Source organism: Papio anubis, chromosome X (assembly GCF_008728515.1).
Source record: "Papio anubis isolate 15944 chromosome X, Panubis1.0, whole genome shotgun sequence".
Lineage (NCBI taxonomy): Eukaryota > Metazoa > Chordata > Mammalia > Primates > Cercopithecidae > Papio > Papio anubis.
In genome coordinates this window covers 75,038,629-75,063,884 of record NC_044996.1, presented here as the reverse complement: position 1 = coordinate 75,063,884, position 25,256 = coordinate 75,038,629, and the positions used below count along the sequence as shown (strand labels likewise).

The 25,256-nt window shown below is 44.5% G+C and overlaps 1 protein-coding gene across 1 annotated transcript in view; it reads left to right on the top strand.

Moving 5' to 3' along the window:
- HDAC8 (histone deacetylase 8) overlaps window positions 1-25,256 on the top strand; it is a 249,855-nt gene that overhangs the window by 208,088 nt on the left and 16,511 nt on the right. The window contains exon 10 of the mRNA XM_003917883.4: window positions 21,602-21,707. Within this exon, the coding sequence (XP_003917932.1) occupies window positions 21,602-21,707 (106 nt within the window). The remainder of the gene's footprint in view (window positions 1-21,601; window positions 21,708-25,256) is intronic.

The window sequence follows — 25,256 nt, the reverse complement described above, 5'->3', positions numbered from 1 at the left end:
TCCCCTCTCATCTCTCAATGACTGACTGCTTGAGCTAAGATTTCAGTTTTCTCCTGCCCTAGGACTGGGATTTACACCATCAGCCCTCTGGTTCTCAGGCCTTTGGACTTGGAGTAGAACTTACACCATCATTTCTCCTGGTTCTCAAGTCCTCAGACTCAGACTAGAGCTATACAACCAGCTGTCCTTGGACTCCATTTTGCAGATGGCAGATCAAAAGTCTTCTCAGCCTCCATAATTTCATGAGCCAGTTCCTCACAATAAATCTATTTTATATAGATAAATGATAGATTTATTTATCTAGATATTTATTTTTACATGTATATCTAGAGAGCGAGAGAGAGAGAGAGAGAGAGAGAGAGATCTCCTATTTGTTCTTTTTCTCTGGAGAACCCTGACAAATAAAACTTCCCAACTATGAGGCCAGTTCTACCTTTATGCCAAAACCAGATAAAGAAATCACAACAGGCTGGGCACAGTGGCTCACGCCTATAACCCCAGCACTTTGGGAGGCCAAGGCAGGAGGATCACTTGAGCCCAGGAGTTCAAGACCAGCCTGGGCAACATAGCAAGACCCCCATCTCTACAAAAACTTTTTTAAAAAATTAGGCAGGCATGTCGGTGTGCACCTGTAGTTTTAGCTACTTGGGAGGCTGAGGCGGGAGGACTGCTTGAGCCCAGCAGTTTGAGGCTGCAGTGAGCTATGATTGTACCACTGCACTCCAGCCTGGGTGACAGAGTGAAACCCAATCTCTAAATAATAATGGCAAAATAACCCAGTTTTAAAATGATCAAAGGATACACATAGACATTTCTCCAAAGAAGATATATAACTGGTCAATAAATATATGAGGAAATGCCTGACATCATTAGTCATTAGGGAAATGCAAATCCCAAACCACTGTGAAATATCACTTCACTCCTACTAGGATGACAATAATAAAAAAGATGGATAATAGCAAATGTTGGCAACAATGCAGAGAAATAGGAACCCTCATACATTGCTGGTGGAAATATAAAATGGTGCAGCCACTTGGGAAAACAACACGGCAGTTCCCTAACAAGTTAAATAGAGTTACCAAATGACACACAAATTTTATTCCTAGGTATATAACCACATATGTTCACACAAGAATGTGTACACAGATTTCCATAGCAGCATTATTCATAATAGCCAAAAACTGGGAAACAACCCAAATGTCCATCAACTGATAAATGGATAAACAAAATGTGTATCTATACAATGGAATTCAGCCATAAAAAGAACAAATTACTGATACATACTACAATATGGATGAACCTTGAAAACATTATGCTAAGTGAAAGAAAGACATAAAAGGCCACATATTCTATTATTCCATTTGTATGAAATGTCCAGAATATGAAAATCCGTAAAGACAGAAAGTAGATTACTGGTTGCCAGGGAATAGGGGAACAAGAAGTGAATGCTCAATGGATATGGGATTTCCTTCATGGGTGATGAAAATGTTCTGGAATTAGATATTGGTTGCACAACTTTGTAAATATGCTACTTGTGAATATACTAAACAATGCACTCTAAAAGGGTAAATTATATCTCAAGGAAAAAAAAAAGGCAGAGGGACAGATTTGGCTCATGGGCCATAGTTTGTCAACTCCTGGTCTAAAGCAATGAGTTTTGGAGTCACACAGATCAGAGTTAGAATCCTAATTTTCAACTTAGGAGCTCTATGACCTTGGACAAGTCACTTAATAGCTTTAAGCCTCACTTTTCTTTTTTATATGTTGGGGATATGTATAGTGTCTCCCTTGTATTGTGTGAGGGTGGAGTTAGGTCAAATATAAGCTCCATGAAGGCACGCTATCTCCAGGGCCTAGAACTGGCAGGCTCTCAATATACATGAATGAATAACTGAAGGATTTAACACAGTCGCTGACTCATTGTAATAAATAATAGCAAATCCTTATACAGTATTTACTGCATTACAGGTACTATTCTAAGTGCTCTGCAGAACATTATTTCGTTTAATACATAGTATTATTATCATCCTCATTTTCCAGATGAGGAAACTAAGGTACAAAAAAAATTATGTAATTTGCCCAAAATTACATGCTAGCAAATGGTACAGCTAAAATTAAAACCCAGGCAGTTGTGCTCATAAGTCTATGCAATAAATGTTGAATGTCAGTTATCATCAACATCATCATCATCATCATAGAGTTTAAAACATATCCAAGGATACAGATCTCCTTTCTCCTTTTGGTATCTAAGCACATACTAAAAACTCTACTTCCTCAGTGTTTGATTTAGGGTGAGGATGCTTCCCAAGTCTCTGATGTTCTGCTAGAGAATATATTCATTCTTTCGTCTATCCATTCATTCATGTATTTATCAAGCATGTACAGGATCCCTACTGTGTTCTAGGCCCTGTGCTATATAGAGATAAAAAAGACATACTATCTATCCTGAAAGAGCTCAATGTCTAGTCGGGAAGACATTTATAATCCACAGTGATAAGTGCTGTAGTAGAGATTATGCAAGGGTGCTGTGGAAGCAGAGAAGACCCAAGCAGGGGATAGTGTGGAGGTAGGAAGAAGGAAGGACCTGTGAACACTTCCTGGAGGAAGTGGTACCTGGAGAATGTTCCCAAAAAGGAATGTGGATTCGTCAGGTGTAGGAAGGGAGAAATAAGTCAAGATTAGGTTAAAGTATATGTGTGTGTGTGTGTGTGTGTGTGTGTGTGTGTGTGTATACACATGGGAGGTTGCAGTGAATATGGGAGGTTGCAGTGAACCGAGATCGTGCCACTGCACTCCAGCCTGAGCGACAGAGTGAAACTTCGTCTCAAAAAAAAGCCCTCATATATATATATTCCATTAGTTCTGTTTCTCTAGAGAACCCATCTAATACCAATCTCTGTTACATTTTACCCAGTTGTCCCCAAAATATCCCTTACATGGATTTGTTCAAATCAGGCTCCAAAGAAGGCCCATACTTTAGGCATATACTTGTTAGGTTTAAGGCTACTTGATAGAATTTCAGGCCTTATGGAAAAGTGGGGACTAATCAGCTTGAAGCCCCTCTGGACATCCCAGATTCCCTAACCCTAGGAGCTTCAGGATAGCCTCTCCCTGGCTGGAGAAAGGAACTAGCCATTCAGGCCCCACGTCCCTCATCAGATCTTTTTTCTGTTCCCCAATAAGGGGTGGAGGGACTGTCACCTTGGGGTGGAGTGGGGAGACAAGGAGAACCAGAGAAATGCCTTGCAACCAAGTTTGTGCTCTGCCTCCTGTCCAACCACCCCTAATCCCCACCTCCATCCTGGCTGACCTCAGAAATATTTGGTTCAGCTGTGTAAATGTCATCGTAATTACAGTCATTCTTAGGAGCTGCTTATCATTATGCCTAATTACAGTACAGCACAATAATCATTATGTGTATCATTAAAGATGTGTCAGATCGACTTTGCCATTAGTTTTATTGTATTTCAATACTAAATTGCTCCAGTAGGCACAGCTTTTAGAGCTTGTTGCTCGTGGTCCCTACTGGGGAGCACAAGACCAGCTGTTGGCCGGCCTGCATCTGAGCATCCCATCCTGTCCCGTCCAGTCCTGTCCACTGCCACCTGCACTGGCTCTGCTGCAGCCCAGTTCGGAGGTGCATGCCTGCCTGCCTGCCTGCCTGCCTGCCTGTCTGCCCTTCCTCTCAACAGACTGCACACCTGGGCTTAAGGCAGAGTGATTTGCACTTAACAAACAACAGAAACAACCAAAACGACAAAACCCTGAAGGCTCTGCCAGCATCAACCACTGTTTCCCCCGTCCACCAGGATCTCAGTCAAGCTTCTCATTGATTCATTCCATGCAACATTTTCATTATTCTCCCTCTATGATGACAGGGAATGTGAAATGAGCTGATATGTCCAAAGTCATCGGGTTCATCATTAGCAGAACCGGAAACAGAACTAGAAGCTGTGATGCTGAGCCAGAGCTTCTGTGGGAGCCCTGGCCAGGTCAGGCTCCATGTGTTAGGCATTCCTCTCTGGTAATGGATGCATTTTCAGTTTTCAAATGTACTTAACGATGCTATCTGTGCTGCTGGGAAACTTCTTGAGAAGCAAGCACAGGAGAGTTGAGGGGTGTGGGGGCGGGGAGCAGTACTTTTCCAACTCGTGTTTTCGTGCTGTGAGAACCAAGCTGAGAGCCTGGACGAGGTCACCCTACACCTTGCCTCGCTGGTACATTGTCAGGCTGCCTCTGCCAGCAGACTTCTTGCAGCTTGCCAGCACCAAGGTCGTCACGAATCAGATAAACCAGTGTTGAAGAAGCATGTGTAACATATCAAATCGTTGCCTAACGAGACTTTCCTCTGGGTCCTGTGCAGATCCAACAAGTGAGTTCAGTGCATGTTTGCTCAAATGCTCATTTATTCAGCCAGCCTTGAGTGAGGGCTATCTTTGTGCCCTGCATTGTGCTAAGAAAGCATCTTTGTGCTCTGTAGTTCTTGCTCCTAAGAGCTGCACTCACGGCCCAATGGGGAAGGACAGCATGTAAACAAAGATGCCAGAGTGGGCCAGAGGGCTGTAAAAGGCCTTTTGGATGGCCAGGTGTGGTGGCTCATGCCTGTAATCCCAGCACTTTGGGAGGCTGAGGCAGGCAGATCACAAGGTCAGGAGATCGAGACCATCCTGGCCAAAATGGTGAAACCCTGTCTCTACTAAAAATACAAAAATTAGCTGGGTGTAGTGGTGTGTGCCTGTAATCCCAGCTACTCGGGAGGCTGAGGCAGAAGAATTTCTTGAGCCAGGGAGTTGGAGGTTGCAGTGAGCTGAGATCGCGCCACTGCACTCCAGCCTGGCAACAGAGTGAGACTCTGTCTAAAAAAAAAAAAAAAAAAAAAAAAAGACCTTGTGGAAACACAGGGGAGGGAATGAGGAACTCTGCCTTTGGGGAGTCAGCAAAGACTTCAAAGAGGTTACATTTGAGCTGAGTCTTGAAAGCTGAGTAGGAATGGTCTAACCTGAGAAGGGAGGGCTGGGCATTCTCTGCAAAGGGAATGGTGAATGGAAAGGCAGGGAGGTGTGACAGAGCGTGAAGGAACCCAGGATCCTTTTGCAGATAAAGAGGAAACGAGTTTCCATCAATGTGTCTCATGGCCTTAATAATTTAAGGTCAGACCTCAAGGTGGACCATCACTCTGGTTGACTGGTTTTCCATGACCTTTGCTTCTCTGCCCCGCTTTTGTGCCAGCCTTTTGGCCTTTTTTGCAGTACCTCTGAATTTAGCTCAAAAGCTTATGCTGAAATATGCCATTTCGTTTTGTTCATTCTACATTTTGTGCCAATCACACTGACCCATTGAATGGCTTAACTATATGTTATTCTAGGTTTTGTGGAGCAGCAAAAGGAGGCCTTTTTTTTCCCTAGAGTCAAACTCAAGGAAGCAGAGCCTGCTGTGGGAAAGGATGGCACAAAATCTTTGAGGACATCTGAACTCCATGGGCTAGGCATTTGCTGCCCATGTCTGTTGTCAACTGAATGGCGTGTTTGTTGAGCTGCGACTGCTCTCTTCATTAGAGGGACATTAAAATGCCGTTGGTTTGAGTGAGGCAAGGTGATAAATCATCCTTGTGTAGACTCTTAAACTATTAGGGGACAAGCCTAAGTGTGCCTTTGCTAATCTGTTGGTGAGCATTAGCCACATCTAGAGCCTTGGAGGGGCCCAACAGTCATAAGTTGGAGTTTTTGTAATGAAAATGAAACCCCCTTCATTTATCTAGCCTCTAGACCTTTTCACAAAATTTCTTCCTGTGATCCTCATATACAACCCTTTAAGGTTGGTGGGGTGGAAACTTGTGCCCCATTTGACCAATGTGGTGACAGAGCCTTGAAGAATTAAGTGTTGGCGGAAACCAGGCCCCTGATCACAGTGCTGGGGACCTTTCCTACTACTCCGTGCTGCCTGCTTCTGAGCCAGCCTTTCCCCTGCACCATGTGGGCCTGGGCAGAGGTGGCACTCACGCATTTACAGGACAGCTGGCTGCCGGGAAGCACCAAGTCTACAACTGTGGAACGGGCTCCCCGCTATGTTCACAGTACCCTTGCCTTAAGAAACACCTCTGGATGCTTGCCATGTTAGCACCAAACTAGTAAGGTAGATAAAGAATGATAAAGAGCAACCTTGCAGAGCAAATACCCCTCCAAGATCTATGTCATTTACTCCCTTCTTACCAGCAGGATCAGGTTCAACCTACATAAATCTATTTTAGTGTATTTTAATTGCTTGTAAACTAAGTGTTTCCTGGATATGCCACTGACCATGAATAATTAGAATCATTTCAATGACTGGGTTTTGGAAAGTGAATGGGAGAGCAGACAAAAAGGGGCTGCTCAGAAGCGAGAGTCATTTGTTAAAGTGTGAGTGGAAGCGTTGTCTCAGCCTTCTCCAGTTTTGGTTTGTTTTTGTCATGATGTCACTAGAGCCGCCTGTTTTTCAGCTACTCTGGCTGCCCTTCATTTTGTATGCATCTCTCATGTTAAGTAGTGCCAGCTGCTGACAATGACCAGGCCTGACTGGCCACATGTCAGAGTCATTCATTCAGTCAGCAAAGATGTATGGAGCACCTACTATGTGCCAGGCCCATACCAAATCTTAGGGACAAAGAAAAGAATAAGGCCCAGTTCCCACCCTTGAGGAGAACACTGCCCAGTGGAGGAGACAAGCACAAAAACAGTTACACTAGAATGTGTAAGTGATAGAATCAAGAGGCAGTGAGCTGTGGGAACACAGAGGAGGAACTTACTCCATCTGGGGGAGCTGGGAACGGCACAGTAGAGAGGCAACATTTAGCAAGGGCTCAAGGGAAACAGAAGAATTGACCAGATAAAGAGGAGTGGGGAGAGACACTTCAGGTCAATGTGGCTACAGTTTAGGGGCTGTAGCCCAGGCCATGGTGTGCGATAAGGCTGGAGAAGTCAGCTGAGCCAGACTGTGAAGGCCTTTGTATGTCCTGCTTTCAAGTTTGGACTCAGTCCTGCAGTCAGTGGGGAGCCAACCACGGTTTTTAAGCAAGGGAATGACATGATCAGATCTGAATTTCTGACGGAAAGCTCAGGAAGGCAGGGGAGACAGGGAAATCAGTTAGAGGCTGACTAGGATTTTGCTTTGTCTTCCCTCTGGACTGCAGGAGCTCCTTGTCTGCACCTCTATTATGGTTCTTCCCACAGTGCATTACAATTGATCATTTGCATAGCTGTCTCTCCATTCACTCCTTGAGGGCAGGGGCCAAGTCTCATGCATCTCTTCATGACCACAGCTTGGCACACAGGAGTACTCAAGAAACATTGGTATCATGTGAATGAGTGAATAAATGAATCAATAGGTGCTGAGCAAGTGCAACTCCAATTTGCCCCAAGTAACCTGTCTGATGGATATATCAGAGATAAATCCTACTCTGATGGAGTAGCAATTCCATCCATGGCTTTGCCCCTCTCTGCCAAGGCCATCATTCTATTGTGGTCCATCACAAAAAGAAACATGCATTATTCAAAGCAGACAAGAAAGTTGCTTACAGAGCTGTGTTGGTGCTGGTTTTGACCCAGTACTCTGTTCTTTCTGTATAAATTAATTTTCGATGACTTGTTTACAGTATGTCTTCATCGTCCTCATTCTACTTCTTGTGCATTTCATACCTTCTCTTCCTTCCTACTTAAATCTTGCTCATCCTTCAAGGCCAGTTCGACTGCCTCCCATCTCCTCCATGAAGCCTTATTCATTACTTAGCCCCCACACTCAGAATTAAGAACTCCCACTTCAGAATTTCCCTTGAGAAATGACTTACCTCTGACTTTCTTCTCATCATAGTTATTCCTGTACTTGTCTGCATTCTCTACTAGACTGTAAGCTCTTCAAGACTAGAGATTGTATCTGTGTCATCATCATCTCCCCAGCACCTACCACACTGAATCCTGCCCCAGCAGATAACCAGTGAGTGTTTTCAAATATAGGTTGAGCATCCCAAATTTGAAAATGTGAACTCCAAAATGCTCCAAAATCCAGAACTTTTTGAGCACCAACATGGTATGCAAAGGAATTGCTCACTGGAACATTTCAGATTTCAGATTTTTGGATTAGGCATGCCCAACTAGTACGTATAATGCAAATATTCCAAAATCTGAAAAAAAAAATTCAAAATACAAAATACTTCTGGACCCAAGTATTTTGGAAAAGGGATAGTCAACCTGTAATATCCAAAGCATAGCGCTTGCTATCGGGCTGTCCCCTGAGAGATAATGCCAGTCTTGGGAGTGCTCTATGTCTCTTTCTATCTTCTTGCACACAGTTAGATATGTTTTTCTTTGTTTAAAAAGTAGTGAGAAAAAAAATCATTGCTCATCAAACAATGGGAATATCACAGAGGTAGAGATCTCCTAAACCGTATTATTTCAGAAGTCTTTTTTTGTACATATTTAGAGGGTACAAGTGCAGGCTTCTTATATGCGTATATTGCATGGTGGTGAAGTCTGGGTTTTTACTGGGCCCATCACCCATTATTTTGGGTATTTTGATGAAATCAGGCATGTTCAGGGTGGTATTACTTCAGGTATTTTGAATGCACAAAATCCATTGCCTCTAAACGAAGCACAAACACACTAACCCATTCAGGGTCATAAGTACAAATCTTTCTTGAAGAGCTTATTGTATGGTGGGACTTTCTGAGTAAACATAAAAGAAAGATGATGAGCATTCTCTTTGGAAGGACTTACAATTAGCTCTACTTAGAACACATTGTGCAAAATACCAAGAATTCAAATTTTCCAGGTAGAAATGTCCAGCAGATGATTATAAATGCACGTCGGAGGCTGATGACAAACACTGACAGGACCCAGAGATGTAGGATCTCCATGTAGGCGTGATTACAACACTGAGAGAGGGCGCGAACTCCTGCAAAGAAAGAGAAGAGAGGCTGAGGATATAACCCAAGGGCACCTACATTTCAGAGACAGATGAAAGAAGAGGATCCAGGGAAGGAGACTGAGAAGGAACAGGGAGAGCAGTTGTTATGAGGGAGAAGATAGTGTGATGACATATGCTGGAGAGAGATCAAATAGGATTAGTGATAACTGAAAAGAAGACCTTAGTTGGGTAATTAGGAGGTCACTCTTGATGTCCTAAAGCAGGAATAGCAAATGTAGGGCACATATGACTACGTGCCCTCAGACCCCACCCTGCCGGGGTCTATGTACCCCTACGGATACATCACAAATTGATCATGGCCCACTTCCCTGTTGTGAACCAAGGCACAGCCTCAGAATGTTTCTCAACACAGTACCCCAAGCAGCTACTACTGATCAATCCGAGTTGTTAAGAAGCTGAAATCTCTTTGCCATCTCTCTTCTAAAAACAGTTCAAGGCCGGGCACGGTGGCTCATGCCTGTAATCCCGCACTTTGGGAGGCCAAGGTGGGTGGATCACCTGAGAGTCAGGGATTCAAGACCAACCTAGCCAGCATAGTGAAACATATCTCTGCTAAAAACACAAAACATTTAGCTGTGGTATTGGTGATGCATGCCTGTAATCCCAGCTATGCAGGGAGACTGAGGCAGGAGAATCCCTTGAACCAGGAGGTGGGGGTTGTAATGAGCCAAAGATTCTTAGCTCATTGCACTCAGCATGGGTGACAGGATTGGGCTCCATCTCAAAGAAATTCATTGGAGGTGTGGGTTGCAGTGAGTTGAAGTGTCTGAGAAATGAGGAGGTCAAGGTTTTTAAGAAAAGAGAAATTTTAATAAGTTCAGAAGTAAAGGGATGGAGAGAGGGCAGTTGTTTGGAGTAGTGTAAGGATCAATTCTTTTGAGCCAGGTCACGCTCACAATAAAATTGAGCTGGAGTGCAGTAAAGCATCGGCTCATGCAATCTCCACGCACCTCGAGGCTCACATCATTCTCCTGCCACCCTCCAGCCTCCCACGGTAGCTGGGACCCTGGCCCGCCACCAGCCCGGCTAGTTTTTGTATTTTTAAGTGAGGCGGGGTTTCCTCGTGTTAGCCAGGATGGTCTCGATCTCCTGACCTAAGTGATCCACCGTCGGCCTCCCAAAGTGCTGGGATTACAGGCTTGAGCCACCGCGCCCGGCCAAGGATCAATTCTTATTAATCCTCCAGTAGAAGCAGTTTTCAAAGTCATCTTAGTACTTGTCCAGCAACAAGCCAGGTAAAGCAATATCCCTATACTCTTCCTTCTTCCATCCCCACCCTTGGCTTAAGGAAAATTTGATGTAAAAAACCTTCGTGTGTAGGCTTGTTTCCAAAATATTCATTTGATTAACAGAGACATATGGTATAACCAGAGTTGGCTCTGCACACAGTATGAAGAAGGAATTCTCTCTAATCGTGGAAATTTGAGGATCAGCAGTGATGGGGCAAGGTATTAGTCTTGGCCAGGGCCCTTTCCTAAAACCCTTGAAACCATACCCTGAAGGAAAATTCTGGCCTACAGGGAGACCCCTGCCACCCTGCCCTTGTCTTTCCTGTCTCCTCCTCTAGACCTCCTTCTTCCCCTTCCCAATCTAAGCCCCTTCTCATTTTTATCTCTTCTACTCATTTCTGTCAGCTCTGTGCCTCTCTCTCCTACCACTTCAAATTTCTCATTCCCTCCTCTGCTTTTCCATCTTTCTTATTAGTCATTTTCACTTAGAATCCTTCTCTTCTTGATCTCTCTGCCACTCTTTCTAGCTTCAGCATTTTGGGATACAGGGTAAGCCTTCAGAATTCACAACAGTCCTAAAAGGTAGGTTCTGTTATTATTCCCATTTTACAAATAAGAATACCAAATTACAGAACAGTTAAGTCACTTGCCTAAGGCCACACAGCTAGTAGATGGTTGTGTTAGTCCATCTGCATTGCTATAAAGGAATACCTGAGGCTGGGTAATCTATAAAGAAAAAAGACTTAATTGGCTCACAGTTTTGCAGGCTGTACAAGCATGACACCAACATCTTCTGGTGAGGCCTCAGGAAATTTCCAATCATGGTGGAAGGCAAAGGGAGCCAGCATGTCACATGGCCAGAGAGGAAGCAAGAGAGAGACAGGGGAGCTTCCTGACTCTTTTAACAACAAATGTGACATGAACTCTCAGAGCTAGAATGCACTCATTACCATGGGGAGAGCACCAAGCCATTCATGAGGATCTGCACCCATGACCCAAACACCTCCCACCAGGCCCCACCTCCAACATTGGGGATCACATTTCAACATGAAATTTGGAGAGGACACACATCCAAACTACATCAATGGTAGAGCAAAGATGTAGGGCTCATCCCATATGACTCCAGAAATCTCAGTCTTTAACTGCTATGCGTATTGCTTCATGATGTAGTGGAATCCTATAAAGTGGGAAGTTCAAAGTCATTGGTTCAAGTTCACATCTGTTAACTGTATTACATAGTGTTAAGATTATGATCTTGGACAAGTCACCTAATTTGTCCAGTGCGCCACACATGTGAGGGCATTTTATTGTACACTAACTAATACCACATACCTTAGCTTGGATTTATTTCTCTGCTTTTGCTATAATTATATCTTCCCTCTCTATTTGATTGTCATCTCCTTGAGAGCAGTCATCAGACCTTATTCTTTTTTTTTTTTTTTGGTATCCAGCTTGCCCCCCAGGGCCTAGAATGATGCTTAGCACAATGCATGCATGCGCACACATGCACACATATACACGCACACGCACACTACTGTGGATTGACTAACATAAGAATCTTACTAATTAGATGACATGCAAAAGGGCTATATATATGTGTTCACGAAAGCCTCTAAGTACTTTTAGCTAATGAAATAAGATGTTAATATTGAGCATATTCTTTGCTTAAATATAATTAGTGCTCAAGTTACAGTGAGCTATGATTGCATCACTGCACACCAGCCTGGGTGACAGAGTAAGATCTTCCCTCTAAATAATAATTATTATTATTATAATTAGTGCTCCAGTAAGATAACATTTCCCAGGTTTGCCTGATTATTTTGCTTAATAAACCTTTTCTATACCAATAAATTAAATACCATTAAAATATCTGAAAAATAAAACCATTTCCATGCCCTCTTCATTCACTCAAACAATTCTTGGCACAACCATGCACTGGTGTATAAGCCTCACCACCAAGCAGTTCTTAAGTGCCAACTCTGTGTTCAGAGGTAAAATGAGTACCACAGGTAGGATACAAATGTAGTCCAGACAGAACCCCAAGTTTCTATTCCAGCAACTAAGAATTCACTTTTTTTCCATCCTCATCTTCACCTCCACATGTTGCATCTTATCTTCAATAGCCCCTATCTCCCTGACCTTTTGGTTGTGCTCTAGACACTCCCAGTCCCCCATCCTCCTGCCTGCTCACAAGCACTTTTGATGTGCTGCTTCCTGCCAGTTCAATTCAACAACTAATGGAGTTATTATTTTTGTTTGTTTGTGTTGTAAAGCCATGGCAATAAAATCTACTCCGAATAATATCACTGCAATTTTATGTCCTTAAAATGTACCATAAATGACATACGTAATCACTGAATTTCCTGTAAACAGAAATGTTTTTCTGGGAAAAAAGAGGGCTTTTTTGTTTCCATCATGGTTGAGCCCAAGTTCTTTGATGGAGTAATTGGTGATATAGGAGAGATTGAGAAGCATCGTACAAGACCATGTTATGGTTCAAAGTGCTGGTGCCGTGTTATTCTGGTTATGATGAGTTCTTTTCAAAGGGTGATTCAGGACAAGAAATGCTCTTCCTGACCAGAACCCACATTACCGTCACAGGCATGACTTCCCCAACTAAAAACAGTAAAGCCTCAGGGGTCTACAAGCTCTCTTGGGCATTGACCTTGGACTTGCCCTGATAGAAGCAAGTATAATTTTTAGGGAAAAGTAGACCTTGAGTTAACAATAAAAAATGCAAGAGCTACTTGGATGCAAGAGCTACTTGGATTTTTATAGAAAGGGATTTGGACAGAAGTTTGCTTGTTTTCTTGCTTTTTTTTTTTTTTTTTTTTTTTTTTTTTTGAGACGGAGTCTCTCTCTGTCACCCAGATTGGAATGCAGTGGTGCAATCTCAGCTCACTGCAACCTCCGCCTCCTGGGTTCAAGCGATTCTCCTGCCTCAGCCTCCCTAGGAGCTGGGATTACAGACATGCAGCACCACGCCTGGCTAATTTTTGTATATTTAGTAGAGAAGGGGTTTCACAATATTGGGCAGGCTGGTCTCGAACTCCTGACCTCGTGATCCACCTGCCTCAGCCTCCTAAAGTGATGGGATTACAGGCGTGAGCCACCATGCCCAGCCTTTTTTTTATTTTATTTTTTTTATTTTTTTGAGACAGGGTTCCACTCTGTCACCCTGGCTGAAGTGCGGTGGTGCAATCTTGGCTCACTGTAACTTCTGCCTCCTGGGTTCAAGGATTCTCATGCCTCAACCTCCCAAGTAGCTGGAACTACAGGCATGCACCACCATGCCCAGTTAATTTTTGTATTTTTAGTAGAGATGGAGTTTCACCATGTTGGTCAGGCTGGTCTCAAGCTCCTGGCCTCATGGGATCCACCTGCCTCAGCCTCCCAAAGTGCTAGGATTACAGGGGAGAGCCACCACGCTCGGCCCTATCACAGTATCTCTTTCCCATCTGCTCCATCCCCACAGCAATCACTCTGGTTCAAGCCTTTTTTGTCCCCCACCTTGTACTATTGCAGGTGCCTCCACTTGCATTTGCTGCTCTCAGTTCCCATAAGGCTCAGCTCCAGTCCTGACCCTGCCTCATTGCCTGTCACATCATGTCCTGTCTCCTTAACATGGGAATCAAGGCTTCCTGTGCTCTCTTTTTCCAACTTTAGCCCACTAACAGCGCTTGCTGGTCCCCAAAGTTGTCCTGCATTCTCTTGCCTCCTCTAACTATCCCCCGACACACACTCCATTCCTGCCTGTCTAGAATCACCCCATCCTTCAAGAACCTAATTCGCCCTATTGGATGTGAATCTGTTCAGAATCCCAATCATTTGGTTTCATTCATTCAGCAAACATGAATTGAGCGCCTATTATTTTCCAGGCCTTATGTTAGGAGCTGTGGATAATATAAAGATTAAAAAAACAAGCAAACAAAAAATATTCTTCCCTTGTGGATCTCCGTCTAATGGGCCAGAAATACAGACATAACTAACTCAAAATACCTATTATGCTGCCTCTGACTCCCATCCTATAGACTCTTTTCCCTCAGCCCGTAAACATACTTAATATCCTCCCATCTTAAAATGCCCACCTACCCCAGCCCTACCCCTGTATCAAACGCCTGGAAAAAAAGATTAAAAAAAAAAAAACAGTATACAGCAGGGGTCCCCAACCCCCCTGGGGCCACGGGGCTGGTGGCCTGTTAGGAACTGGGCCGCACAGCAAGAGGTGAGCAGCAGGCAAGTGAGCATTACCAACTGAGCTCCACCTCCTGTCAGATCAGGGGCAGCATTAGATTCTCATAGAAGTGTGAACCCTACTGTGAACTGCATGTGCAAGGGATCTAGGTTGTGCACTCCTTATGAAAATCTAACTAATGCCTAATGATCTGAGGTGGAACAGTTTCATCCTGAAACCATCCCCACCTCCCTGGTCCGTGGAAAAATAATCTTCCACAAAACCGGTTCCTGATGCCAAAAAGGTTGGGGACTGCTGGTATACACTAGTCCCCTTCTTATCCACCCTGTCACTTTTCTTAGTTTCAGTTACCTGCTGTGTCAACTGTGGTCCAAAAATATTAAATGGAAAATTCCAGAAATAAACAATTCTCAAGTTTTAAATTGCATGCTGTTCTGAATAGCATGATAAAATCTCACACTGTCCTGCTCCCTCCCACCCAGGATGTGAATCATCCCTTTGTCCAGAGTATCCATGCCATCTATGCTACCCACCATTAGTCACTTAGTAGCTGTCTTGATTATCAGACCAACTGTCACAGTATCACAGTGCTTGTGTTCAAGTTACCCTTATTTTGCTTAATAATGGCCCCAAAGCACAAGAGTAGTGATGCAGGCAGTTCGGATATGCCAAAGAGAAACCGTAAAGTACTTCTTTTAGTGAAAAGGTGGAAGTTCTCAACTTAAGGAAGGAAAAAAATCATATGCTGAGGTTACTAAGATCTACAATAAGAAAAAAATCTCTCTGTGAAATCCTAAAGAGCTGGGCACAGTGGCTCACACCCATAATCGCAGCAATTTGGGAGGCTGAGGCGAGCGGATCACTTAAGGTCAGGAGTTGGAGACCAGCTGAGACCAGCCTGGCCAACATGGTGAAACCCTGTCTCTACTAAAAATACAAAAAAATTAGCCGGACGTGATGGTGCGCGCCTGTAATCCCAGCTACTCAGGAGGCTGAGGCAGGAGAATCACCTGAACCTGGGTGGTGGAGGTTGCAGTGATCCGAGATCATGTCACTGAACTCCAGCCTGGGCGAAAGAGCAAGACTCTATCTCAAAAAAAAAAAAAAAAAAAAAAAGGAAAAGAAAAAAGAAAGAAAGAAAAGAAAAATTTGTGTTAGGTTTGCTTTCACGCCTCAAACTGCAAAAGTTACAGCCACAGTAAAGGATAAACGCCTAGTTAAGAAGGAAAAGGCATTAAATCTGTGGGTGGAAGACAACAGAAACCTGTTCTGATTGACAGCAATCAGGCTCGGTACTATCTGTGGTTTTAGGCATCCGCTGGGAGTCTTAGAATCTATCCCACGAGAATAAGTGGGGGACTACTGTATTCCCGTCATCACTCTTATCTCTGCCTCCTCACTCCCATGAGGCCTCTGCCCACCCTCCACTGACTTTGCTGCAGCAAGGTTCTCTTTCCAATGGACAAATCAGAAGACACCTTTCAGTCTTCCTCTTTTTTACCCTCTCAGCAAGATTTCAAATTGTCGCCAGAACTGTTTCCACTCCCTGTACCCACCTCTGAAGTATTGCTGTTCCCCATGATTCTGTCCTTGCCTCTCCCCTCTTCTTACTCTGTAGTAAGCTCCCCCCACCCCCAGCAACCATGGCAATCTTGTCCAATTCCTTGATTTTTTGTTGCTGGTAACTCCTAAATCTATGACATGTATTGTATCGTAGGCCCAACCTCTCTCCTAAACTAGGAGACCACTCTGTCATCAGCATCCTGACCCTCAACATGCTCCTGACTGAACTCCCCTCTCACACACATACACCCTACCACCGAACCTTCTCCTCTGCTTGTATCCTTCATCCTGTTCATGCTTCTCCCACACAGCCAGAAATCCTTGCCATTCCCCTCTTCCTTATTCCCCACATACAATTTACTGTTTAACCCTATTGATGCTATCTTTGAAGTTTTTCTGTCTTTCTATTCCTTCCACCCTCTCCTGGTTCAAGCCCTATTACCATTCCACAGGGCTACAGCAACAGCCTTCTAACTGGTGTCCCTACTTGCATTCCTCTCCTCAAATTCCAATACCTTCTCCACGCTGTAGCCAGTGAGCCCTCTAAAATGCACAGCTGATCTCTTCATTCCCTCTTTTGAAAGCTTGCAGAAGGCTGGGCCTGGTGGCTCATGCCTCTAATCCCAGCACTCTGGGAGGCCAAGGCAGGCAGATCACCTGAGGTCAGGAGTTCAAGACCATCCTGGCCAACATGGTGAAACCCCATCTCTACTAAAAATACAAAAATTAGCTGGGCATGGTGGTGTGCTCCTGTAGTTCCAGCTACTCGGGAGGCTGAGGCAGGAGAATCGCATGAACCCTGGAGGTGGAAGCTGCAGTGAGTCGAGATCACAGCACCGCACTCCAGCCTGGGCGACAGAGTGAGACTCCATCTTAAAAAAAAAAAAAAAAAAAAAAAACTTGCTTGCAGTATCTCCCACAAGCTTCCACTCACTTATCCCACAAATATCTACCACCTACTAGGTGCACACACTGTTTTGGGAACTGGCAATGCAGCAGGGAACAAAACAATGTCCTGCCTTCACGGACCTTCTAGTCAGAAATAATGCCAAATGCCTTAGCAGGGCCCATGAGGAAATGCATGCCTGCCTCCCCAGCCTTGTGTCCTTCTTCTCCTTGTCCCGTGCCCCCTAGTCATATCTAATTCACTTCAATACCTTAAATGTGCCCCTTATGTTTCATACTCTCTGCCTCCCTCCCATCCTCTATACCCCCTTTGCAGACTCTACTCCACAGTCACTTTTTCTGGGTAGTATATAGGCTACCATAGCTAGTGCTGATCTTTGGAATGACTTGAGTTCAAATCTCCGCTCCACACATACCAGCTGCATGACTTCTGTCAAGTTATCCTACTGTCCTGTGCTTTAGATCCTCAGCTTCAAATGGAAACAATAATAGTAGTTACTGTATGGGTTGGTTGTGAGAATTAAGTTAGTCAATCTATTAAAATGCTTAGACACTTTAGGTGCCTGACACATAATAAGCTTGTAATACGTGTAGTATTGTTAATATTATACCACTCATCACACTGCTCTATAATAATCTCTCCTATGAAACATGTCCTATTGTCTTTGTACCCCAATGACTAACTTAGTTGGGCACATAGTAGATACTTACTAAATGTTGAGGCAAGGATAAAAGGATTGGTGGATTCAGGTTTGTTGCTTGGTTTCCTCTAACCAAACATGATTATGGAGGAATAACAGCAACATTGGGGCTTCTTCTGAATATCTTTTTGACCAACTATCTAATTGCATGCCGCTTTCACTGTGTGAGCAAGACCTGCAGAGACATGAGCAAGAAAAGAGCACTGAGGTGGGCTGAACTGAATTCAAGCTTGGGCTGATCTGAACTCAAGTTGAGCTATTTACGTTTCTTTCTTCATTGACTCTAGAGTTGAGAAGAGACCAACTACCCTAGAATAGCCACTACCTTTCACTTGCATCCCTCTGCCCCATCTCATATTTTCCATTTGCCCCCTTTTCAGTACCATGTTCTCCCTCAAAAGTGCATAAACTGAAGCCCAGAAAGCAAAAGATGTGCTGAGGGGGAAAGGGGAAAGGGTGGAGAGGAGTTAGCACCTCCGTCTTTCCTTCACTGAGATCAAAGCCAGCATTTTCCCTTGAAGGTCAGCAGGCCTCTTTCATCCCCTGCTCCACCTGTCTGGGAATGGGATTGCTGCTTACCCATTTCCTTTCCTCTTCGGGGCTGGAGGGCAGTTTCAGGGTGGGGCCTCAAGCTATTTCTAGTTCTAGCCAAATCCCTCCACCCCAACATCTCTTTTGCCTTACGTGATCATATTTCCTTTCCACCTCGCCAGTAAGTAACAAGTGGCAGGACCGTAGGACAGGAAACTATGAGAGAAGTCAGTTTCTCCACAGGCTAGTCAGTTTCTCCCAGGCTAAGCTACTGGCTTAAGCAAGCAGGGAGGGACACTGAGGCTGCTGGGCTTGGTCTGGCAGGAAGAACAGACTCGTCTTTCTACATCTCAGCCCTAAGCGCTTCACCTGACATCCTTCAGGGTGTGGATGAGTCTTGGCTAGGCAAGGGCCTCTTGCCCCAGGAGAAGGGAATTCACATTTATTAAAGTCCTACTATGTGCTGGACCCTGTGCTAGGCCCTTTTATAGATATTATCTCATTGACTCCTAACAACCCAACCAGGTCAGCATTTGTCGTCGTCAGGTGGAAATGATGAAACAGAGATTTAAAAGCTTACCTGATGACAGGTACACTAAAATGTCAGAATTCACCACTATATAATTCATCCATGTAACCAAAAACTACTTGTACCCCCAAAAGCTATTAACATTTAAATTTTTTTTTTAAAAAAAAGAAGCTTACCTGAGGCACACAAGCTAAATTCAGGCACCAAAATCTAGCTCCCCCAACTCTAAAGCCAGTGCTCTTTCCACTTCATCATGCTACCTCAAGAGTCTAGAAAAAATATTAATGCTATGAATTGATTCTTTGAATTATTTCACACAATTAGCTATATGGCTAGCTAAACCCTTGGTGAGTTAATTTAATTCAACATACATTTAAGGGAAACCTGTGATGACTTGAGTTGGACACTACAGGGTATGCAAAGAGAACATGACATAAGTTTCTACCTTTGCAGGCCAGCCAGCTGCCATGTAGAACTGGCTCACAACACAAGGACTTTCTTAAACCATCTGAGTCCCCTAACCTAAGAATAGTGCAAATAAGCAGGACCTGGGTATAGCATTTGATTGGCAAAGGTGGGGATAACTTGAGGAACCCAGACTTTGCTATTACCTGCAGCCAGTCTGCTTCAGCAAAGAATGGGTTATGTATGACTGTGCCTACCGTGTGGATCAGTTAGTTAAAGCCAGGTGCTAATGAAACCAGGACAAGAGGCTTAATCCCAGTAGAACTGAGTTCTGTCACATAGCAGCCAGTCCTGGTCCCAGCTGACCATCTTGCAACCGTGTGCTCTTGGTCAAAGAGGGAGCTAAAGTAGGAGAGTGAAGGTAAGTGCATAATAGGCACACATAAGTGAGGACATGTTGTTCCAAACACTCAACCCTAATCAAGCAGCTCATGACATGTCTCACTGACAGAGAATCAGCAGTGTCATCTTCACACCTGGAGGCAGAACATTCCCTCCTCCTCTACCTCAGCTAGGTACCCTGCCTCTGATTTTTATAGCACGTTGATGCTAGGGCTTCAGGTCTCCAAGAGGAGCTTCTTCATTGCAGGTGCCTTTCTTCTGTTGCACTATCTAAGCCTGTCTTTCCATACCCATGAAATGAGTGTACCACTTGACACACTCTGGAGAAGAGGCCGCCTAAGGATAGAGTGTCACACCTGTTTAAAGCTTTCTCTTCCACAGCCAAGCCCACAAGGTCCTCAAACTTGGACCAAGGGGCCCTCCTAGGCTAAAAATACAAGCCTCTCAAGTTTCTTCAACCATGATACAGGGGAAAGGGGGTACTGGTTCTGGATGTGTCCCCCAGGTAATCCCTCTTGTCTGTTCCACATATGGGTTTGGTAAAGCCAATCTCTACTGAAAACCTTTTCTATCTCTGGAACTCAGGGCTTCAGGTATCAGAGAGTAATAACTCCAACAGGAAGGACCTAAGCCCCTCTTTCTTTCTAGATCAGTCCACACACACACATATACACACACAAAGGGCATTATAAGCATTGGCACAGTCTTGGGCATTTTTCTTTTAATTAAATGTGTAGAGTTTTCTGTCATGGATGTGCAAAACCATCTCCCCATCAAATTACTTCCATGGATTCTACAAAGACACTGTTAGAATCCCTAGAGATTGTTCCACAACATCTCCCACGGTGCCAGATGTACATCCAGACTCTTAACAAGGATAATTTGGTGACAATGGCAATAACTCTGGATTATTTTTAAGAAGCTCTTTGAATGGCATCAAAATCATGACGCGTATGAAGATCCTTTTTTCATGCCCTCTGTACCATTTTGTTTTGATGGAATTTGAATTTCCCTGGTTTACTTACCACCTAACAATATCACTGTTGAAAGCATATAACATTAAGGACCATATGCTCTCCCTCTGGAGAGTGTGCACAAATACTATTTCTGTTAAAAACTAAACAGAAATAGTAGTTTTGCATATTTCCCATTCAAAGACTTATCCCGATTGAATGATTCCCTTTGTCGTGGAGTATTTTTCCCCAAGTCGGCCCTACCAGAGAAGCTGAATCAGATATTGTGACTTCCCAATGGTCACAAGGAGTCATCTACCAAGCTAGAAATAGAATCCACAAATATTTATTTTGATTCCCTGAATTAAAAAACAAATAAACTCTACTATAGAGAAAGAAAAATTAAAATAGAGAAACTAGACTTCTTTGCCATTCCTGGGCCAGGGAATTCAAGGCAACCAAAACCAACAGGCAGTTGCCATGGTCTGTGAGGACCAAGGAGATGAATAGGACACAGGTGCTGCCTGCCTTCAGGGAGCTGACAGTCCAGTGTGGGGAGATCGGGTCAATGTTGAAAAATCTCTACCCAATGCAGAATATGCCTGTGAGCACCTAGAGGACCCCAGAGGAGGTCTCATCCATCTTTACAGTCCCTCTGCAACCAGCACAATGACCTGCATGTGATGTGCAGGCAAGCGCTGTGTATTTAAGGGCCCTGAAAGAAGTATCAACAGAATGCTCTTGGGGTTGGTGGAGAAGGAGGGACAGCGTTGTGAAGGAGGTGACATTTGAGCTGCGCCTGGAAGGATGGGGAGGTTTTTCACAGGCAGCAGGGACTGGGGGAGGGCCTTTGCAGGCCCCAGGAAAGAGCAATGGCAAAGATCCTAAGGGAAGAGAAAGCATGGTGTGATTTGGAAGAGCACCAAGCAGTCTAGTGTGGCCAGAGGACAAGGAAGCAATAAGAGCTGAGGTTGGAGAGAAAAGTTGAGACCTAAGCAGAGAGACCGTTGGACAGCAAGCGAAATAATTTCACAGGGGACTATCATTGAAGGTCTGAGCAAGGGGAGTAGTGATACCACCAAGGCAGAGCTTCCTGCTGCATCATCCTGTTCTGCCCAAGGAGGCCTCCCTTGCCTTGTCGGTAGTGTGTTTCTTTTGATTGTTTGTATGTGGTTGGTTTGGAGGTTTTATGTGGCTTAGTTTGTTTTTTGGCCTTTCCCTTTTCCTTACAGTTTTTCACAGCATATGGTCCTGATTATGTGCTGGAAATCACGCCAAGCTGCCGACCAGACCGCAATGAGCCCCACCGAATCCAGCAAATCCTCAACTACATCAAAGGTGAGCACTGCCCCTCGAGGCCTGCCCTCCTTGTTCCACCCAGTTTGTGGTGGCCCATCAGTGGGGGCTTCCTTAAATACCATTTGCCTTTTGGTAGCTAATCATTTCACCGACTTGGAAGGGAAACCTCTTCTTGGCCTGACAGCTTGTAGCTGGAATTCTACACTGGCCACTCTGGTTGGGATTGTCATTTGGCTGGCTAATGTCACCTCAGAAGGACAAAGGGTTCAGCTTTTGGCACTGCCAGGGGAAAATCAATTCTAAAGTGTTCCCTGAGACCCTTTTTCTTTCAAAAGGCCAATAGTAAAGCACTCTTTAAGATGAGAAAAGTTGGCCGGGTACCGTGGCTCATGCCTGTTATCCCAGCAATTTGGGTGGCTGAGGCGGGACGATTGCTTGAGCCCAGGAGTTCAAAACCAACCTGAGCAATATGCACACCACTGCATTCCAGCCTGGGAGAGACCCTGTCCCCAGAAAAAAAAAAAGGAAAATTCAAGTCAATTCAGACTTACTGGGGGTGGGGAGGGGGCTCACAGACATTCTGTTCCAGTATGTATGAGTCCTTGATCCAGTAGAGCCTCGAAAGAATGTGGAACTACAGCGATTCTGATGCCCTGGGAGTGGGTTCCCTGGACTCAGCCAGAGTACTGCAGATGGGCTGCTGGCCTAGCCTCCTTCCTGTCCTAGCCTCCTTCCCTTCCCCAAGGCTGGCCTGGAATCATTCTGGCCTCGGGGTGGAGGGGAAGTGGCAGCCATCAGGGCATTGCCCTCCTGATCCCACTGTCCACTGGCTGTTTGGGGTCAGTGTCCTCAGCATTCCAGTAGGGCCCCCTCTCAACTCCAGCTGCTTCTTCACAACTCACTTCATCTACCATTCGCATTAAGTATTTTTGGCACCCATTTTCCTGTTTAATTAAATGTACATATACATATGTATATTTTTAAGATCCTAATTATTTGCCAGAGTTAAGAGGCCAAGGGTATCTTTTTGCCCATCCTGGACAGGGAAATTCCCATGTTTATTCATAAAATGACCAAGATAGCACCAGTTCTCCTACCTTTGAGTCCCTCACTGGAGTATAATCCAACACCAAAAGGAGGCCTGTTCTATGCTGGAGTTAGTCCGTGGAAACACTACACTCAGAGAGTCTTTGCTGCAGGTTACATTAATGCCCCTATCTACTAGCAGAGCCCAGTATATGACAGCAGCAAAGTCTTCATGTCCTGAGCTCATTTAGCCAGAGAAAAGTTTCTAAGCTAAGAAGTCATAGACTCTCAAGGTTATTCTCACAGCATTGCTGATTGTCCCCTCTGAGGCGTCCCCTAGCCCTTGGCCTTCTCCCAACCCTATAGTTTCAAGCTAACTCCCTCTCACCTCTTAGTGGCTACTGACCCCACAAGTCCTTGCTTCCTAACCAAATTTTCCTCCCTTATCCAACTTTTAAGGCCTTCAAAGTCCTTCCACTCCTGGCCCTTCTCCAGTCCTTCTCACTGTGTTGCAGCCCTGATGAACACTAGCCATCCAGCCCTAGTTTTCCCTGCTCCCCTCAAACCTGGTGTGCATGTCCTGTGTTCCTCAGAACTGATCCTGGACCAGCTTCTCTTACCCTTCTTCCTTCAACTCTGCCGTTTTCCCCCATTCAGGCTCTAAATCCTGGTAGAGCCACAGACAAAGCAATAGAAACAGGGAAACTAAGCAAGCCTTGCAGCTACTCGCTCACACCTCCATATTGGCAGATATGTGTATGCCCTTGCTTCCCTGCACACATACCCAGGCACATAGCTCCAGAGAGTGGTGGCATCTTGCTAATGAGGAAATGGAAATGACAAGTGAGAGAAGACATAAGGAAGGTAATGCAAAGGGAAGAGAATGAGGAAAGGTAAGAACCCTAAAAGAGCAGAAAATCAAACAGAGATTTGAGATAAAAGGCTGGGATAAGGGTTGATGAAAAAAATAATAGATCTTAAAGGACATGAAAATTACATGGAAGTCAAGCTTTTTAAAGATCCTAACAGGTTAAAGCAATATTCTGATTGTAACACAACGAAATCAAACTGGAAGAAAACATAAGGACCAGGAATTGGGTCCTACAAAAGCAACTACCTGCATACAAATTGGGGCAACATGGCTTAGCAGCATTTTGCTAAAAGAGAATTAGGGATTTGAGTCAACTCGGAGCTCAGTATGAGTCACCAGGGCAAGGTGGCCTCCAGAGATGCTAATGCAGTATCGACCTCATTTTAAAGGGCTCTAGACAAATAGGAGCATGTTCCTGGAGGTCAGTCAGGCTGGGGAGAGGACTGGAGCCCAGGCTCCAAGAGGTCTGGTTGGAGGTGCTGGGACCTTTTGGAGAAGACTCAGGGATGTGGTCTCTACTCCATATATCTGTCACAGAGCAAAGGGCATAGACAGGGTCTATGTGGCCACAAGGCATAGAGCTGGACCCATGGATGGATATTTTAAAAAGGCAGATTTTCATTCAATAGAAGGAAGACATTTTCTAACAATTAGAACTATCCAAAGTGGAACAGACTGCCCAGAAAGGCATGAGGTCTCTGTCACTGGAGATATACAAATAGAAGCTAGACAATCCCTAGGCTATCATATTGTAGAGGGCCCCTGCCTTGGGGGAGGGTGATTGGACTAAATTGCTGTTAAGGCTCCTTCCAACCCTAAGATTCTAGGATGCTGTATATTACAAAGAGAAAATAGAAAAAGAAAGAATATGGTGAGAGTGCAGGGGTTGGCAGATGAGTCACAGTTGTTGGGTGTGGGGAGGTGATGCCGTGTATAAGAAAGAATTGATGCAGAGAAGAAGAGAAACTACATGGCTAAGAGTGGGTGAGGAGGAGCCAGAGAGGGTAGACAGCAAGTGGAGTGGCTATAGAATACTAGCAATGTTCAGACTTTCCATTTAGCCATCCCTTTCATATTGACAAAGTCTTGTTTTCTAGCCATGCAAATTTAGCAGAACACAGAAGCTCAGAACCAAAGAGAAATTCAGCTAAACCTTTAAGAAACGAGGCTAGAAAGAAGTCCAAATGTTGCTAAAAATGGCCAGGCTAACCTGCTATACTGATACTGTGCCCCTCCAGCATGGTGACGCATGCTGCCATCAGATAGTGCGTTGCCATGACAATGGTCAGTGTGGAAAGGCTGCTGGATTTTCTGAATTCTGAAAAATTTTCCTGAACCCGTCTACAAGACTGTTATTTGTTCTTGCATATAAAAACCTCAGTGAAGCTGGCCATTTCTCACTGTGCCTCCCCTCCACCTCCCCTCACGCCATGAAAAACAAAGAGTAGGATGTGACACAGATTGCTTTGGGGAGGTAAGATGGCAATGAGGGAATGAATGGATTCAGCTCCACTCTATGTGAGGGAGTTCAGCCAGCATATCTGGTTGAATTTGTTCAGCCTTTAAGCTTGGGCTTTTTCTCTTTCTTGCCACATCCCTTAGAAGCACAAAAGATGAGATTGTAGCCTATTGGAAATCAAACCTGAGAAGATTCATCTTACAGAGATGTGTTCCACATGCCACAGGATGAC